General features: G+C 40.9%; 2 protein-coding genes across 2 annotated transcripts in view; one reads left to right on the top strand and one right to left on the bottom strand.

Moving 5' to 3' along the window:
• The window catches only part of Rec114 (REC114 meiotic recombination protein), a 96,694-nt gene extending 95,479 nt beyond the window's left edge, over nt 1-1,215 (top strand). Inside the window, exon 6 of the mRNA XM_050151799.1 lies at nt 1,029-1,215. Coding sequence (XP_050007756.1) covers nt 1,029-1,187 — 159 coding nt within the window. The 3' untranslated portion in view covers nt 1,188-1,215. The remainder of the gene's footprint in view (nt 1-1,028) is intronic.
• Nucleotides 1,216-1,262: 47 nt separating this feature from the next.
• Nucleotides 1,263-14,460, bottom strand: part of Nptn (neuroplastin) — a gene marked incomplete at its 5' end in the record, with an annotated part of 38,492 nt that continues 25,294 nt past the window's right edge. The window contains 6 exon segments of the mRNA XM_050151776.1: nt 1,263-2,243; nt 2,742-2,816; nt 3,597-3,618; nt 10,311-10,584; nt 13,519-13,575; nt 13,577-13,653. Of these exon segments, the coding sequence (XP_050007733.1) occupies nt 2,756-2,816; nt 3,597-3,618; nt 10,311-10,584; nt 13,519-13,575; nt 13,577-13,653 (491 nt within the window).

The raw sequence follows: 14,460 nt of genomic DNA, 5'->3' as shown, positions 1-14,460 counted from the left end.
AGACTCTGCAAACCTAACTGAAGTTTAGAAAGGTAATTTTCTATTATCGATACATGTTGTTTAGAGAAATAATCTCGCACACAGGCACTATACCATGCAATATATCCACAGAAAGGGAGCTAGCTTTCTGACAGGAATTGTCTACCTGACAGCATTAGTTTGAGCAATCTGCCAGACACAGGAGCCAAAGAACCGAAAGTAAGAGGATCACGACAGAGCTAGGACTCACTGACTCCATTTTGATCAAGAGAGAACACATCTTTCAGATTGTCAGAGTCAGACTTCAGTTTGAACTCTAATATTTAAATGCTGGTAATTTATGAGTTGGTTTTCAGGGTTGGTGATGCTCTGGGTTCTATCCATATGCCTGTAACCCCAGTACTCAAGAGGTAGAAGCAGGAGGACCAGGAGTTCGAGATCACCCTTGGCAACATAAGGGGTTTGAGACCACTCTGTGCTACTTGAGACCTCTTAAACAAAAAGCTTTACAATCAACTCCAGTGCCAGGACTGCAAGTATACCACACTACTTTTCTTCACATGGATTTTGGCACCTTACCAACTGAGTTCATCTCCCAAACTCCTTAATTGGTTTTAAAATGCTGCATGTTACCCAAAGCCATATGAATGTCCAATAAGCACATGAATTGATGCTCAGTATTACTTCTGATCAGGGAAAAGCAAATTAAAAACATAACGAGACAGCCCTGAATGTTTGTTAGAAAGGCTAAAATTAAAAAACTCACAGGGCCAGCGAGATGGCTTAGTGAGTTGCCAGGCAAGCCTGATAATCCAAATTCAGTCCAGGGAATTCTCAAATCCCAGCACTCCTAGGGCAAGATGGGAAGCAGAGATAAAATAACATAAAACACAGAATTATAAATGTAAAACCTAAGTGTAGAAAAGTACTTTTGTAAAGCCAGTAACATTTTAGTTTTTTATGTATTTTGCCTTGTTTCCCTGTGTTATGTTATCTGAGATGGTGTTCCCGCCTGCAGTCAACCCCACCCTCTTTTCGCACCCCTGCAGACTATTCTGGCATCGGAGAAGCTGCCCCAAGTCTATGAACAATCTTCATGGGGAGCAGAAGAGTTGGGTCCCTTTCTACGCTTATGCCTCATGGATCAAAACTTTCCAGCATTTGTGGAGGAGGTGGAAAAGGAACTTAGAAAGATCACACAGAGTTGAGAAACTAAAGCCCTGCACATATATGCAATTAAGGAGCTGAAGATATTTGAAGAATAAAGTATTAATCCAAGCACCTTTTATCAATGTTTTATTGTTAAAAACAGGTGAGTCCACTTTTTTGTACACCATTGCACTTCAATAATTATACAGAACACAAGTACATGCATCTACAGTTAGTACCGTATGAGAACCCAGTCAGGTTATAAAATCTATCATCAATCATTAAACCAATGTGGAAAATACAGTGTCAAACCAAAAGTATAACTAGAGTTGCATAGAATATCACCATGCTATTAACATTTCAGGGTCATTGAAAACAAAAGGGAAATTATAAAAGTTGCCTTGATCGAATGTACAAGAATAAGGTTCAACACATCAGTGCAAAAGATTTCAGAATTTACATGATTTGACAAAAGAAAAATAGTCACTTAGAAAGCAATCATACATATATACTGCAATTCATTATACCCATCCAATGGACTGTTCCAGGTTCTTAAGTTATAGGGTAAGCCCTTAGAGTGACACCCTCACCTTTATTACCAGAACTGCAGCTTCCTCGTCTGACAGACAATAAGGAATGAGTATCAGCAGCTTAAAAATGAAACAGGCGTTTACTTTATTTTGGATTTTTCCCACCCCAAAAATATAAATATATATATATTTATATACTGTATATATCTGTAGGTTTTGCTGTACTTTACAAAATGATCACTAGATGGCAGCAGTGCATTTAAGAGCTTTGCCAATTTAACAGCTGCATAAGTAAAAAATGGCGCATGCATGATCCTCAGAGGACCTTTCCACTTCTATTTAAATATTTTAACAAAGGGAGGGAAAGCAACATTCACAGCACATCAAGCCCTAAATAGTTTACACCTTCTACACTGAAGCATTGTTTAAAATGTACCTGGCTAGGTCACCCTTATAGGAGAGGCTAAATAAGGCATGCTTTTAGACGGTCATTGTGGTGTTGCTCACTTGAAAGGGAGAGACCAAAGAGGTCCAAGCAGAAAATTTAGCAGGTCATGTTGCCACCGTTTTCAGAAACCTAAAGAGCTGTAAAGAGAGAAACATTTGAACATTAAGAGAATTTGCACTGTCACTCACAGCTATGTCAAAGCTTTCGTTCAAACAGCATGCTCAGGGATGTGGTATGAAATTCTGATCTCCATGTGTGTAAGCATGCTGCGTTATGGCCACCATTTCTGTCTTAGCTTCTGCAGAGATCACGTGTGGTACTAACTGGGCTTTGGGGATAATCTACCTACGAATGTAACTATTTCTTTTTAAAAATATGTAAGTAGACTACAATGCAAGGTATTTATTGTGAAATGAACCCAATATATAAATATGTGGGTCAACAGAGCTGAAATACATTTCTTTCTCTACACTACATTGAACAGAAAGAACTTGCTCCATCAGTGTCAGCTATTCTGAAATTAACAATAAGGTCTTACCATATAACACCAACTATTGAAGAATTCTTAGCAAGCTGAGCAGAGGCACAGTTCATTTGAATAGAACTTTTAAATCTCTAAAGAAGTCCATACTTACATTATAAGTAGTGCTTAATTTGTGTTTCTCTGGCGCAAGTTTTTATCTTTGTGATTGTTGGTAGAGTTGGTTTTCCTTTGGAGGAAAAATTGTACTGTGTGAGTTCAACTAGTCATATTGTTTGAAACATGCAACACATGGAAACTGAGACTCTTCACTTCCTTCCATCCCTGGTGTATCAGCAAACTCTACTTCTAATTTGTGCACAACAACATTCCTTACCTCCTACTTTCAGTGAATAATACATCCTTCAGACTCCCAAGGCAGACAACACACAGGTAACTTTTCTCTTAGATTTCTAATCTATAGTTACTTAGAAAACTGAAACTGACTAGCTCCTCTGAACACTTAGTTTCTTAAATGAAAACAGATGACCAGCAGCTAGCCATGCTGAGCCCTTTGGCCATTAACCCATCAACTGCCCTTTGGGCTTCTTATAATCTCTAAACTCTAGGAAAGCCTGGTAGCCTTGGACTCATTCTATGCTACAGCTCCATCTCTCTTGTCAGCAATTATTTATATAACTAGACCGTAGTTTATCTAATTCTACGGTCCAGTGTGAAGTTGACTTGGTTATACTGCTTACTTCTATATTATCGGTTTAAGCATGTTGAATACATAAAAAAAACTTTTTCAACTCCTTTTGTATACTACTCACTTGTATGGCTGAAAACAAGACCTGGCCTAGGACCCAAAGATCACCAGTAAGAATTATGTCAGACCTAAAATGTGTACACTGAAACTTTCATTGTAAGGGAATTGCATTTTCTTACAATCTTTAGTATTCCTTTTGACTAAATTGTAAACACAACACAATCAATCAAACTATAAAAGCATATCCAATGAAGTACTCACATTGGCCCGGCTGGTTCATCATCTATATGAAGTGTTCAGTTTTTAATAATCCATGAGATATAAGAGAAGAAAGGAGAAAACCATTAGAGTCTGCATAGAATGAACAGGACAGTAAACTGCAAGTGGCAAACATGGCTATTCATAGCATTTATTAAAGGCCATTCCATCTGGAGGTGCGAAACACTCATGAAGTTACTTCTAGGTTCAGTTTTAATGGCAGATATGTTCTTTCAATGGTTTTAGTTAACACTTTGAATGCTCGTCATGAAAAACTGCAACTGTAGCGGACAGATAGGCTGCAATATCATTGTACTCATCTTGTCCCCAAGTTCCAGTGGTTCACTCATAAATAGATGAGAAGACAAACCAACATTTCAGTTGTAAAATCCTGCTGTTTGTTTTCTTGTGGAGAATGTATGCAGTTCTTCAATGTAAACGGATGTGTATAATCTATACATTTAGTCACACATCCTCAGATGTTTCCCAGGGGGCACTGTTTTTTCTGCTGTTTTACAGTCTTTATAAGGTCACTAATCTGAAGCATGAGACTGAGGAAGATGAAGCCATAATAGTTCAACCTAATCTTTGGCTACCCATTCTCAACTGGGCCAGCAAGAGACATATGAGAAGCAGAGGATGTTCTGTGACATCATAGGGAGAACTGAACAGTGACACCCTCTAAAAATCTATACAAAAAGATGGGTTCACTATTGTGCCCTGGCCAAAACAAGAAAAGTCATGAGATACTTTTTAATATAAGTTTTTGTTATTTGCATTTAGAAGCCTTATTATTAACACTTCATAATTCTGACAACTTGGTCTCCTCTTAGTAGATATGCATACATTCAGAAAATGTTATTTAAAAACCCACAATGAGGAGTACACAAGTAAGTACCCTCTGTACAACAAACAGTTGGGTGCTTTCCCTGAAGGCATCTAGAAAAACTCAGCAGGATTCCACAAGGGGGCTTGGTGCACATGAAGCAGTTATGGAGATTACAATCTTGGTGTAGGCATCTGCAGGAGCACATGTCAGGAGTAATGTCTGTCAGACATTGCTCCACCTGTTCCTTTCAGGCAACGGAGAGGCAAAGCCACCGCCAGCACACAGTGACTGGAGCAAAACAGGTTTAAAATAAATAAATAAATAATAAACTAACCACAAACCAATGACTCATCAGCAAAACAATAGACTAGCAACATACCAGTGTCCACATGAGTCACGACTAACAGTGCTATTAAAACAGGTACAAAGAACAAACTAGGACTCAGGACACCCAAGACATCTGTTTGCTGTGTATGCAGTGGAAAGATACAAGGACATACCAGGTACTAAGACACATAAGCCCAGTCTGAACCCTCCCTCTCCACAGCCTACTGGTCAGCGCCCAGGGAAGGCCAATCAGATAACATGCTAGAAGCTAAGCACCTTGGGAATTTAAAGGAAAGACAGGAACAAACAGATTAATTTTAGTGTGCACCCCAAAATACAAAATTCTAATGCAAGACAGCCAAATCTACTCCCAACTTTTAAGAAACAGGAGAGAGGGAAATCACAATAGCAAGGACAGTCTTTTCCTAGCAGGACACTAAACAACGCAAGCGCACTTCACACCACAGTCCTTTCTTTTGGCGCGGGAGTGTACCCTGGTGTCTAATTGTCACTTTCGAACCTAACAAGCTGGCCACATGCAAGGGTTTGCATGTGAGTATGTGAGCATCAGTGTCTCTGGTGTAGCTGCCATGCCTGACAGTGGGAGCAGCTGTGAGTCACACTGTGTCTAAATCCTAGGGACCCCTTTCATTCCCAAATCCACTTGGACACCACAAAGAAGAGGACATGCCCCCACACACGCGGTCCTGTGCCGAGCCACTGCCTGCAGCATCACTCTCCCATACAGGCCAGACAAAAGAACAACTTGACCTCCACAGGAAGGTCAGGAGAGAACAGAGCTACAGAGAAAGGCACAAAATAAAGTAAATGAGGACTAAACAGCAAACTAAAAATCCAAATTAGTTGTGAAAGTGAATGAAGTAAACTTGAAGAAAAGTGTTAACGTTATGAACTGTGCATTGTATAGACTGAAGCGGAGATTAAACAAACTCCAAAAGCATGCATATCGCTCACTTACCACCATGTTTTAAGGGTTTGATGCAATTGAAGGGGGAAAAAAAAGAAGTCACAGTAACCGACAAATATCAACATACCCCCAAACCCTCAGGTCAAAGCCACCTAAAACAAAGACTGTTCTCTCTACCTGGGGATTACTCAAGGCCACTGACTAGATGAGAGGAAAGGACTGAGGGAGATGAAACAAGATGCTTCTGGAATCCATCTGATGAGTGTGGAGCTTCTGATGGAGTGGTGCACATACTGATTGGTCTGCATGAGCTTCCCTCACTTCTATGGCTGCCCTCAAGGTCCCCCACCCTGACACACACCTCATTATCTAGGGAGGGCACTCTGAGATGGAGTAATTAACATATTGCACCCACTAAACAACAAAGTGATGGTTTAGATTCAAAACAACCAAGAGCTGATTCTGGCCAAAGCCCCTAGGCCACTTCAATCACCTCAATGTGGGTGGTGGGTGTGTGTTCCCGTTTTTTGTGGTGTGTGGTAATAGGATCTTATATCCCACACACTGGCCTAACTCCCTACATGGAAGAGGGTTCTCTTAAACCTAGGCTCCTAGGTGCTGGGCTTTCAGGCATGTACTGCCGTGGATCAAAGCTGGAACCATCCCTGCCAGGCAAGCCCTCTATCAAGTAAATTACAGCCTCAGCCACCCTAACCCCCCCTCTATCCCCATAGCAAAAGGACTTGCTATCTAGCCTAGGCTGGCATCAAACTCATAATCTTCCTGCCTTAAGTGCTAGAATTTATTATGGTTTCTAAACTCACATTTTGCCTGATCTCAGCAGGTTAACACTAAACCCAAGAGAGACGTAGTCCTTTGAATCATTTTCCATGTTTCATCTATTTTCTCATAAGGTACCTGTGACTGACCCTATCTGGTGTCACTTTAAAAAGTCATCTCTTTCCCAGCGTCTCTGGCCTGCTGTGAAGTTCCATATGCTACCAAAGCTTTGATCAACTAATAGATTTTAGACTATCAGAACAATGCTTCAGTTCATTATGTCTAAAAGAACTCCGATCACAGTTACAAAATGGTGCTCTCCTTCCTCTGCCCCTCAAACGTGCTAGTACTTTCTCCACCAGTAACTTCAAAAAGAGTCCTTTTCACCAACTTACAAAATTATCGCAGTATGAAAAAATAGATTCTCTGATGCTTGTATTTTTTCTTAAATCAACTCCTTTAAAGCAATGCCTGCGAGGGCACCAAAATATTAAGTAGAACTGAAGGCCCCAAGACTGAACAGGTTCACCCCAGACTCTCTCCTCCAATGGGAAGAAGGAATCCTGGGAGGGGCATACTAGCTGCACCCTGAGCTGAGTCAGGAAGTGACCAACACAAATGTGGCTCCAAGGAGGAGCCCAGCTATAACAGAAGGAAGAGTGCACTACTTCACACTCTCCAAGAACTCAATGAAAGGTAAAGCTGACTGGACTCCAGTAGTGACTTGTTACCAAAAACACTTAAAGTGCATGCGTAAATTACCTACCTAAGAAAACTTATGTGGCACTGGTTCTCAAAAAGATCTAATGGGACGAAAGGACTGATTTCCTCTGTGAAATGATCTGCTTACTCAGAAGATACAAGGATCAAAGCTGCTTTCAAAGCAGTTAACTATATACATTTTCAGTGTGAGAAATCTAAACGGACACATGCTTTTCTAATTAGATTCTATATCTGTGTTCTTATCTATATTGTTGCACTGTTCACTGTAATGCTTTTCTACTTCAGGGGGAAAGTTACCATAACAGACTACTGAAAATATAAATACATGAGCTCCTTTTTAGAGTTCACTGAAGCTCAAATCAACCACAGATGCTGGTAATAAAATGCCTCTTTGGTAAGAAAAAGCACAACAGACCTACAAAAACTTCACGTTTTCTTAGGGGCATAGAAATAGGCTAACAGACATATTTATAGGCAAGATTTCATCACTGAAACATTCTGAGTTTGTATCAGCTAGAGCTTCATTTATCCTCAGCAGACTGAAAATATATACGTTATCTACAAGTAAATTTAGAGAGGAGTAAATGGGAAGAAAGCATATCTGTGAGTCTGTCATCCTCATGAATTGAGGTGAAGTTGAGGAGAAACTTAACAAAGAAAAGGCTACAACATAAGGAAAAAATCATTCAGTATCAACACACACCCCTCTTCCAGAAGAAAAGCCAAAAACTGAAGGAGGAGATGGAGCAGGGAGAAATCTGAGAATGCTGGAAATGGGGCAAGGAAGTGGAGATGTAAAATGGACCCTGGACCATACTGGCTGACGGGAAAGAGAGATGGTGAACACTGCAATCATTCCAGAATCCCCAATTTTCACCCAATCCAACAACAAAGAAGTAAAAGCTGCTTGCATGATAATACTCTCCCGAGACCAGTGCAAGGAGGTTTTACTTTGCACTTACCCTGCAGTCATCTGTTTATGTAGAATTCATTCACTATATATAGAAATTTAGCTTATTATTTTCCATCCAGAAAGCCGGTCAGAAGACTGGCTCTGCTGCCCCCACACCCTCCCCTTCAGTTTAACCACCAAAGGACTCTTAAGAAGCTAGCTGCTTCCATGCAAAACCACCACTAACCATTTCTAAAATCTAACCTGAAACATGCTGGGATAGCCAACACAAGTGGCTTATAAGACCGGTACCTCTGACGGGCACAGACTAAGCCGATGTGTAACTACTGTGAAAATGGCAGCCATCCTTGTCTTAAATTTAAAAACCAGGATCTGAAGCCTACCTTTGCCTTTTCTTGGGTAACTTTTCATTGAAGAAGATGGCATTAGGCACAGCTAGTATTGTGTTTATCTCAGTTAACTCTCTGGTCTTTTTTTTTTTTTTCGAGACAGGGTTTCTCTGTAGCTTTGGAGCCTGTCCTGGAACTAGCTCGGTAGACCAGGCTGGCCTCAAACTCACAAAGATTTGCCTGCCTCTGCCTCCCGAGTGCTGGGATTAAAGGTGTATGCCACCACTGCCTGGCTCTCTCTGGTCTTTTGGGGATCCCATCCCCTTCCAGTGCTGAGGAAACTACAGCACTCTACCTTGGAAGTCCTAACATTTAACAAGAAAAAAAAAATGGACAAAGGCATTGGGGACACATGAAAATCCCAAGAATGCACATTCACTTCACAGAATAAGAAATCGAAACTGGAGATATTCTTTGTTGCAAAGAACTGGACAAATGGTCCCTCTGCTTCCAGCTCAAGTCTTTCCCATTTTTCTATACAGCTCACTGATGAAAAGTGTATCAGGAGGGGAGCCCACCAGGTCTTCCTGCAGAGATGAATGCCAAAAGACCTCCTCCCAATCTCAGTATTCATTCTACTTAGATTCTACTTAGTCCAGACAAGAGACTTAGAGCTGCTGAGAAGAAAGAAAAAGTGGCTGTTGTTCTCAAACATGTCCTTTCAGAGTCTAAAGTCATGCTATGCCTTTGAAGCTATACTCTCTCCAAGGGAGTACAAGATCTCACGTGGGTGTCCACTGACAGGTATGGTATGTTGTGGAGAGAGTACAACACACTGCAATCCTACTGATTAGCAATATGGATTCATCAACTTTGGGGGAGGACACTGTACCATAAGTGCCTGTACCACCATTGCCCCAGGAAATCAAGATGCTTGGGGTGCATCTTCTAGTCAGTGACAGGCAAAGGGTAGTCATAGCTAGTTGACAAATCAATTTCTATTTGCTGATATAATATTACAGCCCACAGGGTTGTGAAAATAAGGGATTTTTTAGGAATCTGAAATACTAGTGATAAAAGCTTCTTTAAGTTCGCTGTTCTATTCACAGGGTTAGAAATGAAAAAAATCTATAAGCAAATATACAAGACCTTCCCAAAGCTTTCCTAATTTTAAGCATATCCCACAATGTTAGACCTCTGGTCCTATGCTTTCTAATAATGGCCAAGGAGGTTCTACTCCCATCATACCTCCTGTAACTCAGGGCCAACTGAGGGACATGCCCTGAAGTGAGGACTAAGGAGTTGGCACTTAGTTCTCTTTAAGCTACATCCTCCCTACCATTCTTGTCTACGGGACAAAAACAGAAAAGCCAGAAGAAAGCCTTGAAGACTTATCAAAGAGACCAACAAAAGGAACAAAGTCTGGCTTCTTCTATGGCTTTCTGAACACAGTCTAGACTGTGCTGGGACAGTTACCTACAGGGACTATGCCAGGTAATCATGTGACAACCAATTATATACCTTAAATCTGCCTGAAAGGCCTGTGATCTTGGGGTGGCTTCTAGGCTTGACTTGGATTCTCCTCAAGCTCAATCTGCCTGACGATCTGTATTGAAGGAGGACAGAGCTGAACAAAGAGTTTGACAGCTGCCCATTCACCACATGGCCTGAAGGACAAGGCCTAGGGTTTGGAGAACACCTAAACAGGGAGAGAGCTAATTATATCTCTAGGTGGCTAATACAAAAAATTGTGGGGAGCACAGATTAGTATGAAAGTTTTTTCTTTCTTTTTTGGTACTTAATCAAAGTCCTTATACTCCTCTTTCAGTACTTGGAAACTACCCAAGGAACCAACCCCAACTTTACTGTTTTGTTGGGATGCTCTTACCATCAGGAACCTCATCTGGCCTCTTCCTCTTCTCATACACAACAATGATCACCACAAGGATGATGATTTCAGCCAGAATTCCCAAGAAAGGCCAAAGTGGGGCAAGGTGGCTCCGTACCCTGAGGACGGTGAAAACTGAGGCAGAGCCAATGGAGTTGGTGGCATTACATTCATACTCGCCGGGATCTTCTGTGATCTGGAGATTCATAATATTCAATTCAGTGTAATTCTCCTTGTTGATGATGAAGAAGCGACCAGAGCTATTGGAAATGTCCTGGAGGGAAAAGCAGGTCAGAGTAGATGAGCTACTCAAGTGAGGGTGACATTGTCCTCATTCTTATTAGGATAATGGCTGGAATAAGACATCACCTTTGTTCAAAAGATTTGAGCACTTAACTGAGTTCAGTACACTTCTGGTAGAAACAGGGTACACATTTCCATTATTGTTGATCCTTTGAACTTCTCCAACTTCGAGACTGAATGGAAGCCTGTTGCTTGTAGACCCCATAGACAGACAAATTAACAAATGCTTCTGCAAACAGCAGGGGTATAAACTGTAGCAGTAAGAAGCTGGGAAAGATACCCATTGTCTGGCATGTCTAAGAACCACAGGCCTGTCTGGCAACTTCAGAGCCAGCACATTTACTTCTTTACTTGATCAGTTCTGAGAAGCCTTTAAACTTTTCTCAGAAGCAATGTTAAAAATCTGCTCTCAGGAGGGAGCAGTCAGAGAACCCTAACTTCTCTTCTAGGACTCTAGGATTAAAGAAAATCAGCAAGTATCTACTAATTAATATATACCTATGTATCTCATATCCTACTAAAGGGAAGATCCATATGAAAATCATGACACAAAATACACAAGAAATCTGGCTTCAAGAAGGAAGGAGAGAGTTCTATAGGCAAATGCATTCGTTATGCAAGTCTGTCAACCTGAGTTCCACCCTTGGAACCGAGGATGGCAAGAGAGAACAAAACCCCAGAAGTTGTCCTCTGACCTCAGTATGTGTGTAATGGTATGAGACGGTAGGGCAGACATCCAAAGGAATGACTGACTTCAAGAATATGGCTTAATACAAACAAACAAAATAAAACCAATGAAAAACAAAACAAGACAAAAAAAAAAAAAAAACCAAAACCAGTGCAGGATAGAGAACTGGGAGGTATTGCGGAGCCATTACAAAAAAGCCAGGCAGGAAGAGCTTCAAAGAGCTGGCCTTAGTACAGAGGAAGGGAGCTGACAGGTACGGGGAACTCTAGTTATATTCACCGTGTACTAGCCACAACTAACAATATATAAATATATAGCACATAGAAAGAAGACAACCATCTCCCATATTATCATTATGTACAGCATATTTGCATTTTGAGTGTGGGTACACAGCAAAATCGAGGAAGTCACCCTTCACAGCAAAATTCCAACTTTCATCTTTCAAGAAGTGAAAATACAAAATAATTTCAACCAATTTTGACAAAAGCCAGTGATGTCCTTTCCAGGGACCACAAGAGAAATAGATAATCCTTCCCAGCATCTTAGAATACAAAATGGCTTTCCTGACAATACACAGCTCAGCACCTTCATCTCCTAAGTTTCTCATCCTGATCCTATTTACTAGTGTAATTCCAAAATCAATGTGTGGGATTCCCCTCTGTATGCTGTGAATATGTTTTATTACCATTGGTTAATAAAGAAGCTGTTTTGGGCCTATGGCAAGGCAGAATAATAAAGCAAGGTGGGAAACCCACACAGAGATGTAAAGAGAGAGTAGGTGGAGTCAAAGAGACGCCATGTAGCTGCCAAAGGAGACAGATGGTGTCAGATCCTTTACCAGTAAGCCACAGCCTCATGCTAATACACACAAATAGAAATGGGTTAGTTTAAGATGCAAGAGTTAGTTAATAAGAAGCCTGAGCTAATAGGCCAAGCAATGTTTTAATTAATATAGTTTCTGTGTGATTATTGGGGTCTGAGCAGCCTCTACCTACAAAAGTTGACACCAGGGTCATCAATACTTGACATTTCGCTATTAAGAAATCATAAAGTGGGAAATATATAGGACTTGAAATAAAACTACATATTATCCTTGTTTTGCCAATAATATATGTTGTTTAGTATGTTATTTTTCCAAAGAAGTTAGATTAGATGAGCTACAGGGTCCTTTCTGATTCTGAGGGATGGTAATAAAAAAAGATGCCTATAAAGTAGAATCTAGGCATAAAAGCTAAAGTGGATATATGAAAATCTCTCTAGTCAGGAAAGGAAATTGGTTAGAAATCACTGAATCAGAGAATAAAAGATCCCAAGGCACTATTTAAACACTGTCAAGAACAGCTCCATAGAAGCTAGAAGATGGTTTAACACTTCCAAGCACTTGCTGTGCAATCATGAGAACCAGAATTCTGATGCCAGTGCACATGTAATAAGCTAGGCATCCTGCACATACCTGTAACTCCAGTTCTGAGAAGGTGTGGAGACAGGAGTATTGCTGACTTCCAGTCTAGCCATGAAAACATGAGCCCCAGGTTCAGGGAAAGGCACTGCCTCAACACGCAGGAACGGATAGAGGACAATACCTAACACCCTTGTTGACCTCCACAAATATGCTTAGGTGGATGAACCCCACTCCAAACAAATAAAGCTTGTGAATTATTTGTGGCTGCAGAGATGGCTCAGCAGTTATGGGTGTTTGCTGCTCTTGCAAAGAACTGAAATTCAGTTCTCAGCACCCACAACAGGCAGCTCAAAACTATCTGTACTTCTGCTCCAGGAGATCTGACACCATCTTCTCGCCTTTGTAGACACACACACACACACACACAAGATAAAATCATTCCACAGATGGGGAGGGGAGTTCTTTGACTTTTTTAGTACTTTTGGTCCATTTTCTTCTGAAGAACAAGCAAAAACAACCCATTCCAGAATCACAGTAAAGCATTTAGATTACCTTTAGCTCTGTGTTCCACTGTGAAGATACGCAATCTAATCCCTTACCAGACAAACAACTTTAGCAAATCATGTACACTGTCAATACTGGACACAGACTAATCTCCATATTCATAGTGTAAACTGTAATTCACTGCACAACAACCCAAGCTATCCTATATTCAAAGAAACAGTTGTTGCAGTAACTGGTTCAGATGTCTGGACCTCCTCAGGAAAAACTCCAGTAAGCATAGAGATTTAGGTATAGGACTACCTCCTACTCACCAGGAACACACCATTCTCCTTCTTGCGCCATATCCATTCTGGGTGGGGGTAGCCAACTTGACTTGCAGTACATCGTGGCATCTTGCCCTTCATTTTTATTTTCACTCCGTTTATGGCCAGTGATGTCAGGAGCAGCTGTAAAAAGGTGTTAAACTGTTACCACCTGAATAAGATACCAAAGGCCTTACCTTCTAACTCAGAGCCCTATTTCTAATGCTATTATTCTTTATAAATAAAAACTCACGAGTCAAATATTGGGGTAAGAACCTGACTGATCAGCCGGACAGTGGTGGCGCATGCCTTTAATCCTAGCACCTGGGAGGCAGAGGCAGGCGCATCTTTGTAAGTTCGAGGCCAACCTGGTCTACAAGAGCTGAGAGAGAGAGAGAGAGAGAGAGAGAGAGAGAGAGAGAGAGAGAGAGAGAGAGAGCGCTGACTGATCAGAGAGGCAGAAGAGAAGTGACCACATCTCTCTCTCCGTCTAGCCAAAAGACCAAGATCTTTCTGAGCCCCTCCCTACTACTTCCTGTGTCTCTCTAAATGTTCTAGGTCCTCCAAAACCTCTACGGCTAATTTTGATCAGCTAATAGCTACCTCTGCCCTCTGATTCAAAGTAAACTTTATTAGCAGTCTCAGAAGTGTCAGAGTGTGATCAAAATATCCCATAACGATCATCAGTCTTTATCAAAGCTGAACATGAAGGTGCATCTAAAGAGTCTTTCAGGCCAGAATATGGTAAGAGGACCAATCCCATTCCCTACCCTTACTTAGTAAAATAGCAAGAAAATATCAGTTATTAGTATAAGAATTTCTACCAGTGTAGAACCTACTAGAAAAATGCTCAGTTATTCTAGATGCACAAAACTTTCCTCAGTAAACATGCAAAGAGAAGCCATTGTCACTTATATCAGTCCAAGTTTTCTTCTTCAAACACCTGGAATA

This window comes from Alexandromys fortis, unplaced genomic scaffold (genome assembly GCF_014885135.2).
Source record: "Alexandromys fortis isolate MF-2015 unplaced genomic scaffold, M_Fortis_MF-2015_v1.1 scaffold_70, whole genome shotgun sequence".
In the NCBI taxonomy this organism is placed as follows: domain Eukaryota; kingdom Metazoa; phylum Chordata; class Mammalia; order Rodentia; family Cricetidae; genus Alexandromys; species Alexandromys fortis.
This window is presented reverse-complemented; position numbering and strand designations above follow the sequence as displayed.